The 25,529-nt window shown below is 42.2% G+C and overlaps 2 protein-coding genes across 3 annotated transcripts in view; one reads left to right on the top strand and one right to left on the bottom strand.

Annotated features, from left to right (window-relative positions):
* Positions 1 to 1,552, bottom strand: part of ASCC1 (activating signal cointegrator 1 complex subunit 1) — a 146,073-nt gene extending 144,521 nt beyond the window's left edge. The window contains exons 1-2 of the mRNA XM_018562915.1: positions 1,436 to 1,552; positions 1,222 to 1,321 (exon numbers count right to left, since the gene is read on the bottom strand). Coding sequence (XP_018418417.1) covers positions 1,222 to 1,321; positions 1,436 to 1,544 — 209 coding nt within the window. The 5' untranslated portion in view covers positions 1,545 to 1,552. The remainder of the gene's footprint in view (positions 1 to 1,221; positions 1,322 to 1,435) is intronic.
* A 2,824-nt stretch (positions 1,553 to 4,376) lies between these two features.
* ANAPC16 (anaphase promoting complex subunit 16) lies at positions 4,377 to 24,458 on the top strand. 2 transcript variants are annotated; one of them, XM_018562917.1, is made up of 4 exons: positions 4,377 to 4,409; positions 7,411 to 7,562; positions 16,004 to 16,078; positions 24,188 to 24,458. In XM_018562917.1, exons 2-4 carry the CDS (start codon positions 7,421 to 7,423, stop codon positions 24,307 to 24,309), a joined length of 339 nt encoding a protein of 112 aa, XP_018418419.1. In that variant the 5' UTR covers positions 4,377 to 4,409; positions 7,411 to 7,420; the 3' UTR covers positions 24,310 to 24,458. The 2 variants fall into 2 exon arrangements, with proteins under 2 accessions (XP_018418419.1, XP_018418418.1); XM_018562916.1 differs by having other exon boundaries at positions 24,173 to 24,458.
* Positions 24,459 to 25,529: the final 1,071 nt, after the last annotated feature.

The following is a 25,529-nucleotide window of genomic DNA, read 5'->3' as shown; positions in this document are numbered from 1 at the left end:
GCATGAGCCCACACACTTCTTCTTTACAGCCGTTTGGGAGTCGGGAGTAAGTGGCGCTGGAACAGGCAAGTAATTAGGTATTTGCCTAATGTTTTATTAATTTTTTTAATTATGGGGCATATATCTACTACTTGCTGTCAGTAGATATATGCCAAAAAATAGGAGACTTTAATTGTACTTTAAAGGTGTTGTTTGATATTACATGCTTATTCCATGGAAAAGGGCACACATGTGAAACATAACACACGTGGGAAAATATAGTGATTGCACGGGGTTTTCTGAACTATATTATCACATCAGTTAGTGTCATCAGCCACACATAGACATCAGATTGTCACCTCATGTCGAAATAAAATTTAATAAATGATAAAGCATTTAAATGGCTAATGGATAGGGTGAAAGGGACAGCTGATTGCACTGCTCTAGAGCAAAATGTAGTGCAACACTCTCCTTACAGTACAAAGAGAAACAAAATCATATGCAGGTAATAACGAACCAAAAACAAATAGTAAAGAAGTAGAAAATCAATTAAATGCAGTCATACTGTGAAGAAATTAGTTTGTCACTTTATGGCCACTTATATTATGCTACTGCTAGATCCTTCAGCATTAGGTTATATGTAAAACCAAGAACAAACATGTAATACATTGGAGCTTTCTAGTCCCTAGATGAGGTGACTGCATTCGTTTTCTATTTTTAGGCTTTTAGTCTTTTATTTCGACCTATTTATCCTGCCAGTAACACACTTCCTGTTCTTGGTTTACAATGCTCACTCACCATATGGAGAAGCAGTGTTGTCACCATAAGACAGAAAAACACCTCCCCCTTCCATCTTACCCATACCATAAACAGGAGGGTTCTCTAGTCAATAGATAGCTGGGAAGGGTTATATAGTCCTCAGACAGCTGGGAAATGTACACAATAAAAATGTAACACAGGCAGAGAGTACAGGAAGTTATCAGCTAACAAGATTTCTGGCACAAGCAATCGTTATTGCACTTATCGAACAGATATAATAAAATGCTTTTAAAAGCAAATTATAAGAGTTTACAAACCCTTTAGGATGAAATGAATCCTGTTCATCACTCCCATTACTTATGGAAAGATCACATGACTGGTTGCATAGATTTTCTAATATGTTGCTTATAGCTACTATAAATACAAATCATTCACTCGCAAGCTGGAACAGAGGGACGTGCTCTAGTAAAATGTTAAACTCACTTAAATAGCTGACTAGGTAGATTGATGGTACATTGGTACCCCTTCTCGGTTTCTTCAATGGTGTAATCATCACAGGGTTCCTCTATACATTGCTCAGATTCTGTAGAGAAAAAATACGGTCATAGAGAATCTTGGATTGGTCTGCTAGAACAAAGAATTTTTCTTTCTACAAGTGAAAGGATTTGCAACTCAAATAAAAAAAAATCACTTCTACCTATGTAAAAATCCTCTTCCTCCTCATGCTGGTATGTGGCCTCTCGAACAGTGTTCTTCCTGTATATACGTCCCCCAATAGCGATCAAGGTGGGACGTAGCACTTCCATGGCCAGCTGAGACTGTGACATACAAGAAATAAACACATGAATAATTTTAGCATATAAACTCATAGGGAGAATAATAAACTGGCGCTTCTGTTGCTGGCAATGTGTCGCAGGGACAGAATTGCCTGGTTTTTGATGGCCCAGTGGAGTGCTTGGTCTTCGCCAAGGAGTCCTGGAAAAACAGGCACCAGAGATTGACCATAGTTTCCAAATGTCCCTTATTTTGATAGACTGTCCCGTTATCAGAACCAAATCCCTCTGTTGCTTTATACTCCTCTAATGCCTCTATTTTTGGCCGGGTGTAGGGATCTGTATAGATAAACATTCTGTTTGACTGCCAATTTTGTTTACGTGAAAAAAAGTAGTGGTTAAAACAAGTGATCATTCTCGAGCTTTCATTCTTCATGGTCTGCAGGATCAAGGGGTATGGCAAGGATATGTCCATTGCACTGCAACCCAAACTGCACTGTTACTGACGCAAGGCATAATGAACTGGTATAGCAAGAGCCACAGCAGTAAGTGCTCATTTAAAACATTTTGTTTGCTGAAAATATAAAAGACACAAATAAATGCAGCTCGGTATTCATTAATACATCATTAAATGTGTATTCTTTAAATAAAAGCAGTGTAAGTACCGGAATCTGACTTGGTATCAGCCTCTTGCAGTCCCTGTACAGAGGCAGAGCTCTGACTGGGAAAGGAAGAAGCAGCACAAAGATCCAATCAGTGCATATGATGACAAGGAGAAGAAAGCCGAGTGACAGAGACATGGGATAATTCTCCTCCACTGGTCAGTCACAGGCCTGGGGTGAAAATCTATTGGGAATTGAGTAAGGAAAATGAATGATGCTGGCTATCATTCAACCCTGATGATGGAGGACATCTTTTGGGAATGTACTGTAGGGGGTAGCTTCAGGTTGAAGGTCAGCATTGCATCATTAGATCTCTGCCTTAAAGTTATAATCAAAAAGTGTTTAAGCTATTTTAGATGCTAATAAAATCACTTACAATGGATGCTGCTTCTTTGTGTTTAAGGGCCTGCTCACACCAAAATCATAAGGTGGAGGGTCCGATGACCTGCAATTTCAGCCTTCATTGACTTCCATTCTGTTCTTTTTTTGCAAATCTTTATTTTAATTAACATGTCCTGAGTTGACATACATCTATGTTTTGTTTTTACTTTCATTCCATTGCACTGAAAGCAGTAGGAGCACACTCTACTTTCTTTTCATCGCACTGCAACAGAACAGATCGCAACGGTGTGAACAGGTCCCATTCACACTAATTGATTTTCCGGCGGTCCTTGCGTTAGCATCCGTTGAAAAATGGATTGCAACGCAACAGATCTGGGGTTAATACTGCCTAAAAGTTTTAGCTTCCTGCAGAATCAGCTTGCCCCAGAGCGTTGGCCCTTATATTCTGTTTTATGTTGGCTTCTTTCCTTTGCAGGGTCCTTTGGAGCCACCCCTGTGTGTGATAATAAGCTGTGTGTGTTAATAAACTGTGTGTGTCTCCATAAACACACCAGAACAGCAAGCAAAGCACTCTGCTCCCAGCTCCCCCTCTTTCCTTCTACAAGCTAGTAGATGAACAGCTGCTGGAGACTGTGATGTCCCTTGTGATCTTGTGATCTTGTAGTGGACATACATACTCTGGAGCACTGCACTTTACACTCTGTACTGTATGTTCCATAATCTCCAGTGCAGCACACTATACCCTGTATGTTACATACTAAACCCTGCACTGTATTATATATACGCCAGAGAACTGCACTCTGCACACTGTACGTTGCATAGTCTGGACTGCTGCACTTTATGTTACATACTCTGGAGAGTGCCACTCTATGCCCTGCACTGTATGTTACATACACTGGAGATCTGCACTCTATACTCTGCACTGTATGTTACATACTCTGGAGATCTGCACTGTATGTTACATACACTGGAGATCTGCACTGTATGTTACATACACTGGGGATCTGCACTCTATATTCTGCACTGTATGTTAGATGTTCTGGAGAGCTCCGCTCCATACCCTGCACTGTACGTTACATACTTTGGAGATCTGCACTCTATACCCTGTACTGTATGTTACATACACTGGTGATCTGCACTCTACACACTGTACTGTATGTTACATACACTGGAGAGCTGCACTCTACACATTGTACTGTATGTTACATAGTCTGCAGAGCTCCACTCTACACACTGTACTGTAAGTTACATACTCCTGAGAGCTCCACTCTATACCCTGCACTGTATGTATGTATGTATGCTACATTCTCTGGAGATCTGAACTCTATACCATATGCTATATACCCTGGAGTTGTAGAGAACACACCACAGAAAGTGCTTCACAATCTAAATCAGAACGTCAGCCATAAGAGGTGCCCCAAGTAATATTTTACCTTGGTGACTGAATCCCCACAGGAACTTGAAGCCAATAACTGCAACGAGGGATAAATGGAACATAAGTTCTTTATTTGAGTTTCTGGCGGAAGGTTACCACAGCACACCCGTGGTAATGCGAGAGGTGCTGGTACATTAGTTACAGTCTACAACAAAATGGAGGTTCCACACTAAGAATGTGGTGATAGAAGGGGGTTGATTGAAAAACGTCAGAGATTGGGTTTAAGCAACTACTAACACAACTTTTTGGGTTACCGCACTAAAGTAATATATGTAATAATGTGCAGATAGGGGGCAAGCCTACCATGGCTAAGCCTGGAAGGGAGCAGAGAAGCGGAGACACAAAGCGAGGATACTGAGTAGAAGAAGGGATCACGTGACCGATAGCATCAAAACCAGGAAGTGTGAGGTGACAGAACGAGTGGAGGAGCTCTACAATAATAAGACCGTTGTAGAGAAGGTAATGTACACTTTGTAAAGAAGAGTCCGTGCTATAAGATATATCTCAAGGAGCTCTGAGGAGGAAGGGAAGTGAGAGGCAGAAATTAATACAGATCAGACGTCTTGCAGAATAGGTGTAATGGAACGGGTGATGGTGCTGTCCTTATTAGTTATGTGTTATGCGAATGACGGTTTCCCTGAGGTGAACAAATCAGGTGGCTGCCAGGGGTGTATATTGCACCCCTGAATATACCAGTTCATTGCTGTCATTCTGATCCTGTGGCGTCAGCACTCAGTCCCTGAGCTCGAATAAGTATTTGCAGATCTGGAGCTCTGATTTGTCACTGACATTTGTGGCCTGCATGCTTGTTCCTTTTCTGTGACTCAGGAAGAATTAAAGAGGGCCTTCCATGCCAAACGGAAGGTGCGCTCTTTAGCATGGCTTTTAAAAGCATACAAATCCAAGGGTGTGGAAAATTTTTTAAAAACTACTTGTCCAAGAGCTAAAGTGGGGACCAAATCTAATTGTCCCTCATGACAATCTACTTGCCCCAGTACAAAAAATAGTTTTAATCAGAACTAGGGATGCACCAATACCAGCTTTTGGGTATCAAGTACGAGTACTGATATTTTGCTTTCGTTACTCGCCGATACCGGTGCTTCTATTGGCATGGAGCAGGCTTCCCGGGCAATCAGGAAGCCGGGCTGCGGGTATTGAGATGCCAAGGAAGCTGACTCCGTGTTGTTTGGCCAGCTCAATTGTGATTGGCCGGGAAACCGGCTTCCCAGCCAATCAGGAAGCCAGGTGGCGAGTAATGACCTGATTGGCCAGGAAGATGGCGCGATGCTGATTGGCCGGGAAGCTGGCTTTTGACTGTGCTAAATAGTGCTTCTCATTGGTCAGCGTGATCACCTGACCACACTGACCAATGAGTGCTTGCAATATGCGAGCGAAAATTCAAAATGCATAGGGCAGGACTGCGCTGGACAGCAGTACGGGGTACAGATAGTACACTTGTACTGGCGGAGGATAAGGACTGTTCGCTGAAAGGTAAGTATAGCCGGGGGTTTGTTTTTTTTGGAGAGCCATGTAGGCTCTTTCTATATTCCAGTGTTATAAGAATGTTATCATTTTTAGAACATAGTTATAAATACAGCTCTGTAGGCCGGAATAACACCTTTCTGTTCATTGTCATTCAGAATGGTACCCCAATGCACAAACACAGTGTAAATAAACAGATCAGTGATACATTGTGTTGACTGAAAAGTAATGCAGGTGTGCACTGAGGCTTTTTAAGGACCTGTTTAAAGTGAATGGACTCCCTTAACGCAACACACAAACAAGTGTGTTTAACCACTTCCGGGCCGGCCGTAGTAAAAAAACGGCCGGCCCGAGCTCTCTAGATCTGAGCGGGCGTCTTTAGACGTCCGCTCAGACACGCCCCCCCGCGCGCGCGAGCGGGAAATGGCCGTTTTTTAAAAACATGGGTGCGCGCAATTTTAAAGCTTGACATGTTTGGTGTCTATTTACCCGACGTGACCCGATCTTTTATATTTTACCAAAAAACTGGGTAATAATAAATGTTTCCTAACATAATGTTAAAAAAAACTTTTTTTTCCCCAAATTTTCTGTAATTTTTCCTAATTATAGTAAAAAATAAAAACCCCAGTTGTGATTAAATACCACCGAAATAAAGCTCTATCTGTCCCCAAAAAATGGTATAAAATTCATTTCAGTACAGCGCTGCATGACGGAATAAACGTCAGTCAAAGTACCGCAGCGCTGAATACTGAAAAATGGCCTGGCCAGGAAGGGGGTCTAAACACCTGGTCTTGAAGTGGTTAATGCACATGAAAAGATGTATATTTCTTGGGAAGTTGAAATTCAGTTCTGACTTTCTTTTGGCACTCTGCCCTTACCTTTTACATGAGGCTATGGGGGTAGGGGTCGATTATCTGCACGGCTGATTATTATGGCCGATAACCACAATGAGTGCTATAAACTGCATCTGAATTAATCTTCCCGATTTTACTGAAATTCAAGGGAGAGCTGTCAGTAACCTGTAGCAGCAGGTCTCCAGCCTGTGTCCTGTACACTACCTCCTCTGCAGAGTGATCTCCTCCCTCACTGCCATCACATAATTCCTTCAGGCACGGAAGAGGCAGAGGCACGCAGAGAGCTCAGCCAGACACAAGGTAGAGCTACACAAGCTAAATAATTAAAATTTAAATGTAATACTTGAACTCTGCAGAAAAAAGTACACAGCTATACAAGCGATCGGCGGCTATAGAGCCGCCGACCGTTTGTATGTCTACAGTCGGTAACAGCTGTGCAGAATGGACGGGTTTTGTTTCTGCCTGTGCGCGCGCAAGCAGAAAAAAAAAGCCGTCTAATTACGGTAACCCGCCCATGTGAGTTTGCCGTCCCTCCGTTTTTTCACAACGGGTGGACGACAAGCGGTTAATAAAGATAAAATAAAATGGGAAATAAATGGAAATAAAAGAAATAGTTATTCACTAATCCATTCTACACTAGTCCTCCTTGGTGACCTCACAGGCATACTGGGACTTGTGTTCCTCTGGAGACTACAAGTATACTAGGACATGTAGACCCTGGGTGACGACACATACATGCTTGGCCTTCTAGTCCCAGCAGGAGGTCACCAGGGACTACAAATCCGAGCATGCCTGTGTGGTTACCCGGAGTCTACAGGTTCCAATATACTTAATTGTGTTGATTTTTCACAACTTTAAATGTACAGAATATTGGCTATCGGCCTGAAAGGAGGCCAAATATTGTTATCGGCGCTGGGAAAATGATATAAGTTAATCCCTACTATGGGGGACTTGGCAGGTTCACTTCAAAGCTTTTCCGAAAAGCTTTCCAACTGGGACTGTAAAATTACTGTAACATTTTACAATCTGTAAAAAAATTGATCATGTCCAGTGAAATATTTGCTTACCTCATGTGTCATGTTTTAGAATTTTATTGTGCTTATCCATTTTTGTTTCTTTTAAAGGTTGTTAGTAATGGCTGCCTCATCATCCTCTTCATCAGCTGGCGGAGTGAGTGGAAGTTCTGTTACCGGGTCCGGATTTAGTGTTTCAGACTTGGCACCCCCACGAAAAGCACTCTTCACTTGCCCCAAAGCTGCCGGAGACATGCTAGAAGGTAATCAATGGTTTGCTCTTAGCAGGCGTAACATTCACGCCCAGGACAAGACAACACAAGATGGATGCTATTATCTTTATTAGCTAGTAAAGCCTGATCCCTCTGCCTTTTTGTAGCTGGGACCAGACTTTAGAGCTTAAGAACTGCCATCCCACTGTCCAACGGCATTGCCTCAGTAGCTATAACAGGCACTGTTATTGGAAAAGGGATACCAGTTAGTGGTGCATAGCCATGAAGTCTTAGAATGTCAGGCCCAAGTAGCAATGTAGTGGCGTAGTGGTTAGCCCTTCTGCCTTGTAGCACTTGGGGTCCCTGGTTCGAATCCCGGCCAGGTCACTAGGAGTTTGCATGTTCTCCCTGTGCTTGCGTGGGTTTCCTCCGGGTACTCTGGTTTCCTCCCACACTCCAAAGACAGTAGGTGAATTGGCTCCTCCCTATGTATGCATGTGAGATAGGACCTTAGTTTGTAAGCTCCTTGAGGGTAGGGACTGATGTGAATGTGCAACTATGCAAAGTGCTGCGTAAATTGTCGGCGCTATATAAATACCTGTAATAAATAATAATGTGAAATAAAGGGCCTAATTATAGCTTAGAATGGATACTGCTATGCTCTGTCTACTCCACACTGCATCTGCATTTTATGAACCATTCATAAAATGCAGGCCACCATGTGGAGCCTGTGCTGTCCCATCATAAAGCTGCACAAAACACTGAAAAAACTCAATGATTGTGGAGGTCTGATGACACGACTTTGACAGGTAATGTGACAGGGCTGTCCTTCTGACTTTTTTATTTCCATTCATTGAAATAGAGATTTGTCAGCTTTAGAATCCCAGAGCAAACAAAGTGCTAATTACATCACTGTGCGTTTTTTTTTTTTTGTAGCGGCTAGAAATCATTGCACCGCTTTATACCTGGACGCCTAAATCAGAGAGGAACCTTTCCCTTCCAGAACAAGCATTTCTGGCTAATGGAGTTAATAGTAGACATCAGTTGATATCTGCTGACTGGCACATGTTTTAATTGAATTTTTTTAAATGGACTGCAGATTCACTCCCTCCACCCCCAATCCTTTTTGTTGTGCATTCTGGTGAAAAACGCTTCCAATCCTCAGACACCCTGGGGCACTCATATTAATAACGTGCTGGATTAGTCTGACCCAGGGGCGGACTGGGCCCGGAGGCAGGGTGGCAATTGCCCCCCAAGCCTCTCTGATACCTTTCATTGCGCATTGTTACTGATCTTTATACTCTGCGTCACACCGCTGACCTGGTGGAGTTAAGTCCGGGGCAGGGTAGGGGTTAGGTGGGGCAACTGGTGGCGAGTAACTTTTCAGGCCTGGCTAGTAGCTTAGGACTTGAAATTTTGAGCCCTGGTTATATGATGAGGGGACATTGTCAGCAAGAGGCAAAACAGGAATGCGGCAGCTTTGCAATATGTTAGGAAGTCCTCAGGGGAACTTCTTGGATGTGCAACAGTTTTGTGTGTGATTTTTCTTGCAACAGTCCGTCCCAGCAATTTGTAAAAAAAAAAAAGCACCTTATTCCATTTCTGTGCAATCCGTCGCTATTAGTAAACAGCTGTCAGGGGAACAAAATGCACAGGTAAAAAAATTATTATTTTTCTAAATGCGACTGCAAAACAAAGTCGCAAAGCCTTTTAATAAATTCCCCTGCGAGTCTGTCTTTAGCTGACATTATCTTTTTGAATGTACTTAAAATAATCTCCTTCCAATGAAAGAAAGAGACCCACAATAACGGTACCTCCGCCCCCAAGCATTGTGCTGTGTTGTATCAATACACAATGAAGGGAATTTATGAAAACTGGAGCAGATACAATCTGGAGCAGTTGTGCATGGCAACCAATCAGCTTTTCTCTTTAATTTTCAAATCTTAACTGAACAAACTGAAGAGAGAAGCTGATTGGTTGCAATGCACCACAATGCAGGAAAAACCAGTCTTGCAGCCAAATTTTAACACCACGCTGCAGGTCCATCAGCCCCTAGTGTGTTTGGGATGCTATTCGGAATGAACGACACCTCAATGCACTGCACAGATAAGTATGGACTACTCTGCAATAAAATGCAACGTATAGGTGTAAAGCCAACCTAATCTTGAATCCAACAGAAGAAAACCATGTCCATTAGGATATGCTATCAGCTCACTGTTCCATTCTTGAGCAACATATTATTCCTGCTGTTTTTCTCATCCTGACAAAACATTCACACAAAGATAACCATGTTTTTGTTCTTCCTTGTTATCAGCGGTTATAGGGCATTCTGCATCGGGCATATAGACAGTCCCAGGTCTAACCTCTAGGGGGCAGTAGTTTTGCTAATAAAATATACTGATATAATTGAGCAGTGACATATTATTTTTTGTGGCAAATAGGAGTCCTTTCACACTTTATTACAAGTGTTAGTTCAGTAGAATTTAGTGTTAGTGGTGCATGCTGAGAATTTAAATAAGCTAAACAAAAATGGCAACCACACAATTTGTAAATAGCCTTCCCAGCAAGGTGCACATGGAAGGGCTACAAAGGAACAATACAATACACAAGCATTTCCCAGCACTCTCACGGGCTAGCCTGCAACAAAACAAATGACACTGCCTAACAATTTGCATTAAAAGCACAGGTTTTAGTTGCACAACGTTTGCACAATATTTTAAAGCCACACTGCTTTGTCAAGGCTCCTCTGTGTAGTGTGATCCTAACTCAAATCTTTGAGAGCCTTCATCTTGGAGCAAATTTAGCAGTAGATACATTGAATGCAGGTATGTCTTGAGATGCCTCACTCATCTTTAAAGGTACATAGTCGCCACACCAAATACAGCCAAGCTAAACAAAAATGGCAACCACATAACTGCACAAAAATCTGTTTTTAATGCATATTGTTAGACAGTGTAATTTTGTTTTGTTGCAGGCTAGCCAGTAAGTGTGCTTGGAATTTTTGTGTTTTGTATTGTCATAAGCCCTTCCATGTGCACCTTGCTATCAAGGCTAGTTATAATGTGTGCAGTTGACATTTTTGTTTAGCTCGGCTGTATTTGGCGTGAGGGCACAAAGTAAGGAAGATTGTACAAGACAGGTGTATGGCCAGCTATAATAAATAATATAACAAGGCATAGGGCTGATCTATAACTCTGCAGCCCAGTTGGGTGAATGTTGGTCACATGGCCCTACTTCCACTAAATGGCATAAGGAGCATAAGAAATTCCTGTGCTCTTCAGTGCCATCTAAATTTGAAATGGGCAATGCTCAGGTTTACTTTAAAATATAGGTATAGCAAATTATTTTATTTTTTTCAATAGACTGGGGAGGGTTAACCCCAGTTAAGGTTTGTCTCCCCGCTTGGGTAGATTTGCCCTTTTTGTTTGTACTGGTGACCACAGTCTAAGAGACAGAAAGTGGTAGGAAATACAAAATGTTACCGTTGTTTCCGGAGCAGGAAGGGTCGGTAAATCTTTCTATAAGGATACTTGGTCCGGTGACAACTATCTAAGAGGGGAGAGACTTCTTTCACTTCTTGTTGCATCTCCATGACTGGAAATGAAGGGAAGTCTCCCCAATGGTACAAAGACAGCAAAAAATGAACCTTTTCTGTCCTAAACTTATAAGAATATTTCTAATGATACATACACTTGAAATGGTAGACATAGCAAGAAGTGATAGCTTAGATATGTTTGCACTGTAGAATCAAAGCTGTCTGCTGCAGCCTTTTCATTTACTGTTTTATTTTGTTTTATTCATGAAAGTGCTGGACTGATTAAATATGGGTGTACTTGTGAAGATTTGATCATTTGTTATGTTGACTTTAAAACAATAAGCACATACAGTAATAATATTAATATAATTTATTATTATTGGTGAATGGTTGTTTTACAATGCATTCAATCAGCTACTGCTGAACACTTTTCAGTGGACAATTCCTGCTAGATAGCTAAAGAACCAGCAGAGGGCGCTACTCTCCCATACAAGCAGTAATTAGAACTATATGCAGGGACTGGTTTTCTCTGACAATAAGTGAACCTGTCAAAAGAAAAGTCGTGAAGCTGCCAGAGCTGTCATATTTTTTTCATCCTGATCTACCTTTGCTTCTTAGTGCGTTACTGACCCAAAACAAGTATGAAGACTAAAGGAATCATATGCCCTGCATACTTTTTCAGACCAGTTGCACTACACTCAGCTGTTTGTTTTTTGTCATTTTACAAAAGTAATGTTTTGTGTGTTCATTTATCATTGATGAACACCTGAGTAGGGAAATTAGAAAAAAAAAAACACCCTAGAGGCCCGTTCATACTAACGCCTGGTTACTGAAGCACGCAGCAGTGCCATTTGTTCTGAATGGCACCACAAAACACCTATCATAGAAAAAACTGTATTGTGCAGTGCAGCAAGGTGGGGTGCATGCCCTGTTTGGTAGCACACCGCAGTGCACCTTAGTGTGTTGCAGCAGATTGCACTGGACTGGATCTGGTTTTCTTTTTCTTTTTTTTTCTGCTGAGTTGTTGCACGAATCATAGCTGGAACTTTAATGACAGCTGAAGATCTAAAAGATTGGAAAGTACATTAACATTTTAAGGATTGAGGTTTTAGTGATTAGGTTTATATAGAGAGTTCTAATTCTTAAAGTGTAAGTAAAGTTCTCAGCACTCAGTGAACTCACTTGTCACTGCCATCTTCCTCGCTTGGTTATCTTCCAGGTTCAACATTTCGCCCATCTCGGTTGGCTGGTTTAGGATGATGTAACTCGCGCATATGCGCACCGCAGTTAATTCATCCTGGCTCCAATGCATGCACATCTGCGGCTCAGTATACAATCTTTAGAAATGTGCTAGCGGGAAGGTGAAAAGCTTTTATTGCAGAAGAGACACAGAGAGGGCAATTCAAAATGGCAAATTGCCAATGGCATTTGTCACACTTTTTTTCTGGCATTATGGATATCTTAAAGTCCTGTGCCGTATCTATAAAAGCAATGTGACCGTTCTAATGCTATTACTGAGACGTGCAATAAATCCAAGTAGTGCTTAGTCATGACATTTATACATGACATCATAATGGCTGCAACAAATTCTCAAATAAATACTGGGAACTAACAATAAAAAAGACCCATTCCATCTTGGTGTAATTTAGTCCCAGCTCAGTGTCCCCCTCAGTGACCCTCCTCCCCATCCTAGCAACCATTGACACTGTGCTGATAAGTGTCACTGGTTGCTAGGATGCCGGCTGCCTCGCCACATGGCATCATTGGTTGTAAGGACACAGGCCAGGCAGCCAACTTGCGTCCTATCAAATAGCAGAGTAACCACTATTTTGAGTTGACTCCAGAACAGGAATAGAGGGTAAATCTTCTAATGGGGACACTTGTACCAGCAACAACTGTCTAAGATAGGGGTAGCAAAACTCCGGGCCTCCAGCTGTGGTGAAAATACAAATCCCATGATGCATCTCTCTCCGGGAGTTGTGGCTGTGAGAATCTTGCAATGCCGTATGAGATTTGTAGTTCCACCACAGCTGGAGGGCCGGAGTTTGGCTACCCCAAAGCTACTCCATCACATTGGAAAAATTTCCTCTCACTTACTGTTGTCCTTACAGGACAGAAAGTGAAGGAAAATCTCCCCAATGGGACACAGATGGTGAAAAAAACTGACAGAGGTTCTCACTAATACTTACTCTACCCAGAATGAAATAAATGGCTTTAGTTATACTTTAAGTGCGGCCTTTTGGCTAAGATCAAGTGTAGTATCTGTTCTTATCAGTTGTTGGAGGGGAAAGGATGCTGCTGTCCAATGGGAGAGCATTCGAGTACCCTCTGGCGTAATTGGTGGGTGTCAGAGGACGGTTTGGTCCACTGCTGGTTGCGTCAGGCCCTGAGGTTACGGGTAGACCCCAGACAGTGGGAGGACCCCCGATGGCACTACCTCCTGGTATGAGTGGAGAAACACTTGGTCTGGCTGGAGGGTTGGGAGGCGGCAGAGCCCGTGGTGTTGTGCCCCCTGGGGGTGGCGTCCCAGGGGTGCTCAGAAAGTCACTTGGGTGTGGGACCCCACTTTGACTCACTGATGCACTTGGTCACACACCACCTTGCAGTTTCTGCACATCGCCTCTTGGACAGGCCTTATGGCTAGTCCGGGGCAATTTTTTGGCACTCGGCCCCTAAGGCCTGTCAGCGTGGTGCACTGGCACTTTAGTATTATTTATTGCACTCTATTCACGATTGCACGATAGGCTTTTTTTTTAAAGCGTTTTGACCCACAGATGCAGCGGGTGCAGGTTCCTTCGGGGCCTTTTCCTGATGTAGGGAGGAGATTCTGTGCCATCTATGGGGTTCTCTGTCTCCTCCCAAACCAGGGGGGGCTTCTCTTCGGGAGATCCCCCTACCCAGTACTGTGTGGGACCTGTCTCGGCAGGTCCCCGAAGGATCGGGGTCCGCCAGTCTCCGGGCTGGCGGACCAACAGTCTCAACCCCTGTCAGGAGCCTTGCGCCCCGGGGGGTCGGGAATCGAGGTCCCTTCTTTGTGAAGGACCAAGCACCCTTGTGCACGTTTTTGTGTGCTGTGATTTCACGGTTCACTTTTTTTGTTCACAGGGAGAAGTTTGTTTTATGATGCACGTCCACGGGCTCTTAAAAAATTAAGTGTTCATAAGCAAAAAAAGATATATATGTATCTGACTCTGTTACACTCCCCAACATTTGACAGACAGTGGCACAGACACTCTTCTATTTAGTGTCTGTATCACTCTTTATGATTTCCAGAGACAGAATCTCTTCTACAATAAATGCCTTCCTGCTAGCAAATTATTTCCACTTCATATTCAGTTATACAATGTAAGGCCTGAAAGTTGTGGATCTTGCAGGATTTTCCATACAACACTCGGCTGTGTTTGCAATGTGTAAGAGGAATAGCGTACAATCTCCATTTGCTCACACATATACCGGCACTTATAATGCAGATCTGGTGCCGTTTACACTAGATTACATTTAAAAGCCAAATCAAACATATTCAAAGTATGCCGTTCATCAGCTATTGACAGATTCTTCTTTGGTATACACTGTGAAGACTTCTGCCACTCTTTATTTACCATCAAAAAAGTTTTTTATCAGTTGTGTATGTTTTTCATATTACGCTGTATTTACTTTTTTGTTTTACTTTAGCAGAATATTTACATTCTGTTTCCATTGTGTATGTGTGCCTAGGTAAGACAGTATATTGTGACAAATGTATCAACAGGTTTGTTCCAAGTATTTGGCACAGTTCCAGTGCAAAAATGTCTGTAGATATTTAGCTGTCCCAAGCAGGAACAGGTGAAGTACTAATAAACACACCTTCCTCATGACCTCCTGAGCACCATTATTTTATTCATCGTAATGCCTCATTTCTGAGGAGCTCGCTCCATATTTACATTCTTTTTCCTGTGGACATATTATCCTGTGTGCCTGCTGTGCTCAGATGGTATCTGTCCAGTGGAGGAGGGGGCTGGTATTCTGGGAGTCTAGAAGATAATTGTGCACATCTGCCAGGCGGGAGCTTCCAAAACTGGCTACTAGAAAGCCACAGATTCCCTTCGCTTCGGACGACTGGTTTTTGTAGAATCTTGCATTCCTTTGTAGTAAAAGTTTTTGGTTGCTCCTCACCATTCAGGTCAATCCTGAACCTGGCAGCTCATTTCATCTCTTAAAGGAGAACTATGAGGTGAGTGCTTTTCACTCATCCTCATAGTTCTAGCCGACCTGTGACAATGAGACTGTCACAGGTCGGCTCAGTAGATCGGGAGGTGAGCGAACACATACCGTCGTTCGCTCACTTCTCGATCCTGTCACGGCTCTTTGCCGTGACAGGGGAGGGGCTGGATTCCCCCCTCCCCGCTCCAATCCGCCAGCGCTGACTGGCGAAACGGACGGGGAGGGGGCGGGTACAGCTGGCTCTGCCTCTAGATAGGCAGAGCCAGCTGTCAGTCACGCAGCTGGGCAGATCCAGACATAATTGTCGGGATCCGCTTCAGCTGCGGCGTCTTAGTATACCGCGAGCAGGAGCGGTGTCTCAGTATACCGCGAGCGGCGTCTCAGTATACCGCAGGCTACAGCTCGCGGTATACTGAGCCTAGGGTGACGGGAGGACGCTAGTTTGTGTCCTCCCGTTACCCTAAGGAGAACTATGGGAAAAGCCTTAACCCCATAGTTCTCCTTTAAGTGTTGTCCCAAATCTCTACCCATATTTTTATAAATGTTCTCATCAAATAATATATCTTCTAGTTTGATTTTACCTGTGTAGGCTTTTAACATGTACTTTGTGCCCAGTGGGGTATTTGGCTTTGCATCCATGTTGTCAAGTTGCTGTTGTATTCAGTGTTGTGCCTGTACAAATGTTCAGTTGTTGAGCGTCCTGTTGGGAAGGGACATTGATCCTAGTTTTATGAGTGTGCCCTGTTTTTCTTTGCAGATGGCTCAGAAAGATTCTTGTGCGAGTCAGTATTCAGCTATCAAGTTGCATCGACTTTAAAGCAGGTGAAGCATGGTAAGTAGATAACTAGACACAGGTTTCTGCTGTGGAGCATGTCTCCAAACAGTTCTAATTGAAAGGACATGTGAACAGAATCAGTGTTCCAGGATTTAAAGCCTGATTAATGCATTTATTCTATATATCAACATATACATGGGCATTTTAATAAAGGAGACAAGCAGGTTATCTGCCACAGGCTGGCCTCTATTGAGTGCCCACCAAGAGACTTGTAAGCTAAGCTTAGATAGAAAGATGTCTCCCCAGAATGATATGCATAGATAGAGCTGCCTGTGCTTACAGGAGTGCCAGTACTTCACTGCACATGCATGGTACTTCTGCTTTTGCACTCGACTCCATTTTCCACAGAATACCTTAGAAAGCCTGTACAAATGTTTCTGCTGCTGCAAATAATGGTTGCAAAATGGACCATGTAATGTTAAGAACCAGAAGCATTGTTTGCTTTTTATTAGGGCTGCGGAAATTAACGATTAATTACCCGATTTTAATCGTTAACATTTTTGATCGATAAAATTTCTTTTGATCAATAATGAAAACACTCACCGCCGACTTCCGGGAGTCCCGTCGTAGATCCGGTGACGTCACAGACATCGACGTCACCGGACTCCTCCCCCCTTCCCCAAGTGGCTCTGTCGGCTAACGAAGGGAAGGGGGGAGGAGTCCGGTGACGCCGATGTTCACCAGACTCCTCCCCCCTTCGTTAGCCAACGGAGCCACTTGGGCCGGTGATCTGTCGACACTTATCGAGTTCTGCGACCGCCTGACTTCCGGTTTCGTTACAACTAAGAGGTTTGCCCAAGAAACTTGTTCTGCACGAGCGCCAGCCAAGGCATTGGCCTATACACATACAGCACAGCAATGAAGTAATAAAATGAACTAGGATCACACTAATCTAGCACGTTATTATTCTGAGTTGCCCCACTCAAGCGGCGGCCATATTGAGTGGGGCACGTGAGATTAATAACGTGCTGGATTAGTGTGATCCTGGTTCATTTTATTACATCATTGCTGTTCTGTATGTGTATAGGCCAATGTAGTTGGATCTGTATGTGTGTTATAATTAATCGATTAAACAAAATTTTGATTAATCGAACACAAAAATTTTAATCAGTAACAGCCCTAGTTTTTATTGATCTGCCTATAGCCAACATAGAAAATGAATTTGGGATAGTTGTAAAGATAACATTTTTCAAGGACCTGGTGCCCTAGAGTGTTAGGTGGCCTCATGTTTTATAGGATAGAGAGGGAGGAGCCGAAACTGTCATTTAGTTTTGGATAGAGTGGTGAGGGGTTAGAGTTTTATTGTCCGTGTCCACATTAGTGAGATATATACTCTGTATTTGTCCTGGTGGCCACCATCGCTTAAACTGAAAGGCAGGGAATAACCCAGGGGAAGGCAACCTTGGTACTGCAGCTGTTATGGAACTACAAATCCGTTGAGGCACTGCAAAACTGTGACAGCAAAAGGCATGACTCACAGAGGCATGAGTGGGAATTGTAATTTAACCACATCTGCAGTGTCAAGGTTGCCTAATCTGGAGTCACCACTATTTTGAGTTACCACCAGAACAGGAAGATGGGCTAAATCTTCCAATGGGGACACTCGTACCAGCAACAACTGTGGGGATTTCGCTCACATTGGAGACATTTTCTCTCTTCCTGTTGTCCCTACAGGACAGGAAGTGAAAGAAAATCTTCCCAATGGACACAAATGGGGGGGGAAAAAACCCTGACAGCGGTTCTCACTAATACTTACTAGCAACACCTGGTCAGTTAAAATGGAAACACTGGAACACCTTATTCAGCACACAAATACATACGTGAATTACAATTCTACATTTCATAAACTTTGATATTACCTCACAAAATTCTAAAAATATTATAATCACCAGACTGCGTTGTATGTCTATGGATGACTTTTTTTTTATCTAAACAAAAGAACACAAAGGTAACGCATTGCAGATTACTCATCCCTAAATGTGGTGGCTGCATCAGGTTTTTTTTCTTTATTTTTACCTGGTGATCCTGTCAGAAACACACTTCCTGTCTTACGGTGACAACGCTCACTCCGTGTACTATTCTGTGTATTACAGGACCAGATTGGCTTATGCTCATTTTATGTATTTAGTTAACCTTTTCTCTACTTTTTGCAATTACTTTAAAAAAAAAAGTAACTTAGAAAATGTCTGCATCACTGCTGATCTTTTTTCTTTTTTTCCTTAAGGGCAGCGTGATTTCACACTCCCACCACTGACAGGTTTAATTAAGCGGGCAGAGCCTAGATCTTGTCTTTTTAGCAGGGGCTTGTAAAGCTTTCTTCTTTGATACCTGGGGCAAAAAGATCTGAAGAGCATGAGACCACAAATCTTGTCTCCACATTGAATATGTCACAATTTACTCAGCTTTAAATATCACCTTTTTCTTTACCTTGCTAGAGTTCCCATTTGCATGATTCATGAAAAAAAAACTGTATTTGCTTCCATTTATTTTGTTCCTGTATTTCTTGTGCTCTGAGTGTACTTTCTTCCCTTGCATTGCCCTCCCTTACCAGATCTTGTAGATAAACAAAGTCTACATGTAGTTAACTCGAGGTATCTTGCTCCCTATCAAAGAGATGCAAATAACTAGCTTATTTACAAAAAAATAACATGTTTATTAGAAATATTAGGGAAAGAGAAACCTCAAAAATAGGCTTAACGGCTAATTTTGTTTATATATAACAAGTCGGTAGTTGATCCCTACGCGTATTAGATTAATAAAGTCCTAGATGCCCACTGTAAGGGCCATGCAGCAAAGGCTAGGGCACTCACAGCTATTTGAGAGATCATAAATTAATCCAAGGCTTTAGGTAGGGTATACACTGGTAGATTTTCGAACAAACGTTTGTACAAAAAATCTCGTCGGAACATTTGAGCTTTCTTTTGGAGGTATATATATACCATGGGGGGGGGAGGGGGTTATTTTTTTTTACTATATAATGAAAAAAGTACCATAAATGTAAAAAAAAAAAAAAAAAGTTTCCCTACGTTATGTTATAAAACATTTATTCTTACCAATATTTTTAGTAAAACATAAAAAGTCGTGCTCACGTCGGGTAAATAGACACCAAACATGTCAAGCCTTAAAATTGTGCGTGCCTGCAAAATCGCAAAAACGCCTATAGGCGACTATTAAAACGTTTTTACCGCTCATCAGTTTAGTGTTATCAGTGATTAATGGCTCTAAAATTATTGCTCTCACTCCGACGTTTGTGGCGATATGTAACATGTGCGGCACAATAGGCGCAATCGTCGTTTTCGCACGTAGGCGCACCCCATGCATATCTACGTGTGTATGTGGGGGGCGGGGACTAAAAAAAAAATGTTTTTTTAAGATTCATTTTTGTATTACTTTTTTTTTTATTTACACACAACTTTATTGCTATTACATGGGGGGCTAAGAAGCCCCCTATGTAATAGCCAATTTACATGACAGGTCCTCTTTATGGAGACATCAGGGGTCTCCAAGACCCCTAATGTCACCTAGGGACCCCCAGAGAAGCTGATGAAGCAGATATCTGCTTCATCAGCTTCTGTAGCTGGAGAGTGACACTGAATGCAGGAAGTGATGTAATATACATCACTACCTGCATTTGGGGACTGAGAGGAGATCAAAAGGGAGTTCATATACTGAGAGTCGTGCCGGTCCCGGCTGCATCGGGCACAGCGGATCTCAGGACCGGCAGTGGCAGCTGCTAATACAAGCGACCGAGTGTCTCTAGAGACGCTTGATCGCTTGAATGTAAGGTCTCGTTCACACCTAGGCGTATTGCATATGCGCGTCTGTCGCGCGTTTTTTTACCGCGATTAGCGGTAAAAAAGTTGCGCGACCGTCGCGCGTTTCCGAAGGCTACTTGGCTGTATCCCAATGGAAACGCGCAACAAAACGGCCCAAAGTAGTACCTTTACCTTTTCAGGCGTGGCCCGTTTTGTAACGCGTTAGGGACGGGCGGAAATACGCCAAGGTGGGAACGAGACCATTGAATACCATGGGATTTATATTTTTGAGCGTTTTGTAGAGCGTTCGTCGAGCGTAGAACGCGCTACAAAACGTTCAGGTGTGAACGAGGGCTAAAGCTGCTCGTCGGGCTCCGCCGTCCTCTTGTCACAGACAAGCGGACGAGTGGATTTTTCAAGCCCTGTGTGTGTATATATATATATATTTATATGTGTGTGTGTGTGTGTGTATGTGTATGTGTGTATATGTATGTATATATATATATATATGTGTATGTATATGTAAATATATTGTGAGTGTGTTAGATCGGCAGCGGGTGTGTTCACACAACAGAAACACACGAGATTTGTTTTCCCTTTTTCACCACACAGGTCAGCAGAAAGCTCCCCAGTCTCTTCAGGCATGAAACTGGTTCCAGGGTGGAGCCATTCTCTGAGCAGTCTGGGAGTTTTTATAGATGCCCTAATGAGCCAGCTTCCTTCAGCTGGGCTCATTATCTCTACCATTCCAGCCTCCCAGTACTCCCTCTAGTGGAAAAAATCTGCATACATCCTGAACCTGGGACACACATATACATCTTCCTGCGGCCACAATATATATATTGTGGCCGCAGGCAGGTGTATTTTGCTCAACCCCCTCCGCCCCCTCCTGACTCCTCACCTTCAATCCCGGGATCCGCTAGCCCATCTGCGGCCCGGGACCGGCTTGGGAGGGCGTCGGGAGGTAAGATGGGAAGGAGATCAGCATCTCCCTCCTTGCTGATCTCCCTCCGTAGGTTCAATGCGGAAGTGATGAGTAATACATCACTTCCGCATTCACCTGTCAGTCATCAGGCTGCTATAGCCAGAGAAAAGAAGCCGATGAAGCAGATCTCTAGTCAGTGAGGACTAGTCAGTGTGACTTTGCTATCACATAGGGGGATTGTTATCCCCTATGTGATAGCAATAACAATAAGTGTCAAAAAAAGTTTTTTTTTAAATCCCCAAAAGTTTGAAGACCCCCACGTTTACGCACATATAAACGTAATCGAACGCATATTTTAGGACCATCAATCACTGATAACACTAAACTGATGAGCGGTAAAAGCTTTTAAAGCGTCGCCTATGGCCAATTTTGGGTAATGTCGTTTTTTGAGGTTTCGCGCGCGTGTGCAATTTTAAGGCTTGACATGTTTGGTGTCTTTTTACCCGACGTGACCCCGTCTTTTATATTTTACCAAAAAATTGGGTAATAATAATAAATGTTGTTTTTAATGTTTCCTTAATATGGTAAGAAATAAAACCCCAGTGGTGATTAAATGCCACCTTTCCAGTGTTGATTTTTATTATTCTTATTATGTTTGTGTGTTGAACCTTCTAGTCATATGTAAATAATCCACTTGAATCAATTTTTTCACACGGATTGTTGTAATTTTTACACAGATTCGTTTATTAACACTTTAGTGTGCAGTTGGTTCACATAGACCGAGCGCAACATATTTGCTTTACAATACTGAAAAATGGCCTGGACAGTAAGGGGACTTCAAGAGGTTAATGTATATAATCTTATTGTGTGAATATTTTACACACAGTTCTTCTATACAGAGCTTGTGTAATATTATATGGATATTGGGACAACCATATTTTCTTTTATAATATGTGGGCTGTGAGTCTCCCAGAATACTAGAACTTGATTATGTTTTATTGGTGCCCTCATTTGTTACAAGACTATCTGCCTGTTGAGACTGATTTAAAAACGATGCAATTTGTATGTGGCTTATGTTTTATCACAGCAGGTATTCAGCGTTATATGCAGCTAGCCAGTAGAGGTAGAATCCTTATATACTGTATGTGTCATTTATTTAAAAAATATACTACAGTAGGCAAAACAAATGAAAGTCTTATGTCCAGGTAAATGTTTCAAATGTCACAAATTAGCAATCAAATATAAACACAATTTGGTATAGTTTCTCTTTAACAAGTTAAGCTACTTAGTAAAACAAATGTACATAGCCTGGAGTTAACTATACCGAGGCCAAGAGTTTAAGGGTTAATCCACCCAAAGCTGATATTTGGTAGGAATCTGTCAGCCCAAATCTCTCCCCGTGTTAACCCAGCACCTGCTGGCATTTTTTACTCCATTTCATACTACTTGGCTCTGTTTCTGCCCACTTTGGAGTTTAGGGAATCCCACTCACCTTTTCACGTTCCTAATTCTTCTGTTGTACTCTTCACTGTATACAATAAATATAAAATCCAGCAGGGAAAGCAGGAGCCCTGCCACAGTTGTCAAGTCTGGAAACTCAAGTGCAAAGTTGTCACCTCTGAACTCCCTGGAAGATGGCAAATAAAAAAATCTGAGATGTAACTGTCCAGAATTATCAGTTTCGGGTGTCCTGCCTCTCTAAGGAAGAAAGCCATTCTAATTGAAATGTTGAATTTTTATGTAAAGTGCCAAGTTGCTGAATTCTCTTAATGCACCAGTTAACACTCTACCACTTTTACAGTTCTACGTCCCTTTGCTGTGTCATCCTGACTGACTGCACAGCCCTTACAAGGGCAAGGAAGAGCCCATTCACATTTGTCCCTTCTGTAAATCTGCTTGGCTATGAAGTGCTGTGGGTGGCCACACACAGACATCAAAATTCAGACTGTGCCTCTGTGAACCCGGTACATATGGCGCTCTGTTAGGCCCCAACAGGCAGCACTGGGAGTGTAAGCATTGATTTTTAAAGGGGTTGTAAGGGTAGTGATCTCTAGCAGTCCCTTGTAACATATTTTCAGTCTCTAACTGAAGCAATTTTCCAGTCCTTAACCAACCCGGTCTGCACTTTTTGACTAATTATTTTAATATATCTGCTGTTTCTGAACTCTTCTGTACTCTCATAGATACAGTATTATACGCATCACGCCCGCTTTTGAGGCCCCCACACTGACAAACGCCATTCTTTGTGACTACACCATCAACAGTTTTCTTATGTGTACAGAATGATATATTTTATTTTTATTTTATTTTTAAATTGCATTGTCCTTTTATTTACAAATTGACGTGAAGGCATTTTTCTTTTAAAAGCAAGGATATGAGTTAAAAATAAAAGCCTTACCTCTACAGTTGGTATTGTTGAACTTCTACTAAATGGGAGTATCTGATGCCCTCACTTTTTATGAAATGTAAAATGCTGCTGTTAATCAGGCTTATTGTGTGCTCTAGTTATCTTCCCCCTCTCTATCTGTATGCGTAGAGGTTGTATGGAGAAAAGCTCAGTTCTATATTATGTGTGGGAGCATAACAAAAAATCTAATTTACGTTTACAGGCCTTGTTAGCGTCAGTGTAAATCATAGGTTACAGTGAATGTAAAAATGTATTTGATGCTCAACAATGACAGAAAGGGTTCTTCCAGTGATAGTTCTGTCCAGACATTGACGCATAGCAGAAAAGGTTCCAGCTCGGTTCCTTCAGTTTTTCCATCTTTTTGCCTTCTGTGTGTTTTTGTCTTCAGGATTCAAAGACTTTTTTAAGCATTTGTTTCCTCTGCTGTTTTAGTATTTTCAGTCCTTTAAACAGATCATCACACTTTTATTCCTTGGATTGTTTTATTCCGGAGCAAGAAAAATTTAAGACCCAGAGCTCAAAATGTTTTCATGCTAAGACATTCATTTGTGTGTATTGTTTTCAGTACATGAGAATTACACTTTCTAAATAGCCACAAAATGTATAAAGGAGAGAAAGGTTCTGTCTGTGTATATTCACACATATACCCACACACAATTTGATCCATGAGTGGCCATGTCAGCACCACCTGGTTCGACAAGGTGATTTTTTTTTTATGCTTGAAGGCGCCAGGTGTCGGAATACAATGCCTGGCAGGGCAGATTTCCCTTAGCCACGCTGTTTAGTGTGGATGCAGGAATTGAGTGACTTCTCTAATTCAAAGAGAGATCTTTACATGTGTGGTCAGCCTAAGTAAATAGCACAGAAGATTGGAAGACTCGACAGTTGAGGGGAATCTGAGAAGCAGTGCTTCATCATGAACCTCTGCAGAGAGGAGCTACAGCCGTAGAGAGACCTAGAGAGACAGGGTGAATCCTGTTCTAATTGCAGTAACATTTGTTTAGGTCTAATCTTTTCAGATCAGCAAGTGAGTCGAATGGAGAAGTTGGCCGGGTTAGTAGAAGAGCTGGAGGCAGATGAATGGAGATACACACCTATAGAACAGCTCCTGGGCTTCACCCCATCTTCAGTAGGAAAGTGACCGACAATTTGAAACTTACTGAAATGCATAAGTGTGACGGCTTAAAACGAAGACTTCTTTTGGAAAAGGTTGTGAGAAGACTTTCATTTCATTTGACAGATGGCTCCAGATAATGAAAATGTTATGTAAGAAAAGTGTATTTCCATCCCTGTAGAACCATTGTGTTGTATTTAGCCAGTCCCAACTTACACTATTATAGAATTGAGAATTAGGTTCTGTAATAGAATGAGCACATCCACAATTTTTTTGTCATCATTTTACTAGGACCACCCAGGACTCAGATTCCTATTTGACTTCTGTTATGGAGATTTGACCAGATTGCAGATTTAGGTGCCATGTGAATTTAACTGAAGTCTTAGACATTGGCACAGTTCCTTGGGGGTACAAAAACTTTTATATATTGTTTAGCCCTGCTAGATATTTTTCATTGTATTTTTTTTTGTGTAAATAAAGTTGTATGCTCTAAAAAATTGCAATGTGTTTTATTATAGACATTGGTTATGAGTAATCATTTACTCCAGAAAATCCATTGTAAAGATTACCTTTACACAGTAACTTAAAACTTTTACAAGTTGAAGCTCAAACAAACACAGAAATTAAAGAATAAGTACACTTACTCTCTTTGCACCTCCCCTTCCCGATCCAACAGATGCCACTCTCTCCCTCTGAAGATGCATACTTGTCGAGATCCAACGTCTGCGGCCTCCTTTGTTTACATCTCACACCAAAGTCCTCAATCTGCGAGCCGCGCCTGCACAGTGAAACCCCATAGACTTCTGTGGGGCTCGTCCAGGTCCATCTCCTGGCTGGGAGATGAGTCCCATAGACTTCTGTGGGGCTCAATAGAGCAGGCATTATTCAGAGTTAGAGTCCAAATTAATCCGTTAGACTTGGTTAACACCAAGTGTGTTGTGTTTAGTGCACATTAAACGCCCTCGCGCTGACGTGCATTCACTTATTTTTTGTTAACATGTTGTGTTGGTTTTTTTTTCTCCACTGCAGAAGTGAAAGTTCTTTATGTTTTTTTCCTTTTAACGCTTACTGTAGCACGCTACTATGCCGCATGTTCCATTTCACCCAGCACACATCAACACAGCGCAGCATTGATGGGAATTCGGCCTATTGCAAACTGGATTTCATTTTGTCATTGCTTTGGGCCTGCATTGAGCAACGGAGCCAAAAAGGACATGGTGTAATTGGGCCCTTAGGCAAATGTGATC

The sequence above is a fragment of the Nanorana parkeri genome, unplaced genomic scaffold, assembly GCF_000935625.1.
Source record: "Nanorana parkeri isolate BGI_ZX_2015 unplaced genomic scaffold, ASM93562v1 scaffold612, whole genome shotgun sequence".
Lineage (NCBI taxonomy): Eukaryota > Metazoa > Chordata > Amphibia > Anura > Dicroglossidae > Nanorana > Nanorana parkeri.
Note: the sequence above shows the minus strand (reverse complement) of the source record. Positions and strands in the feature narration are given on the sequence as shown.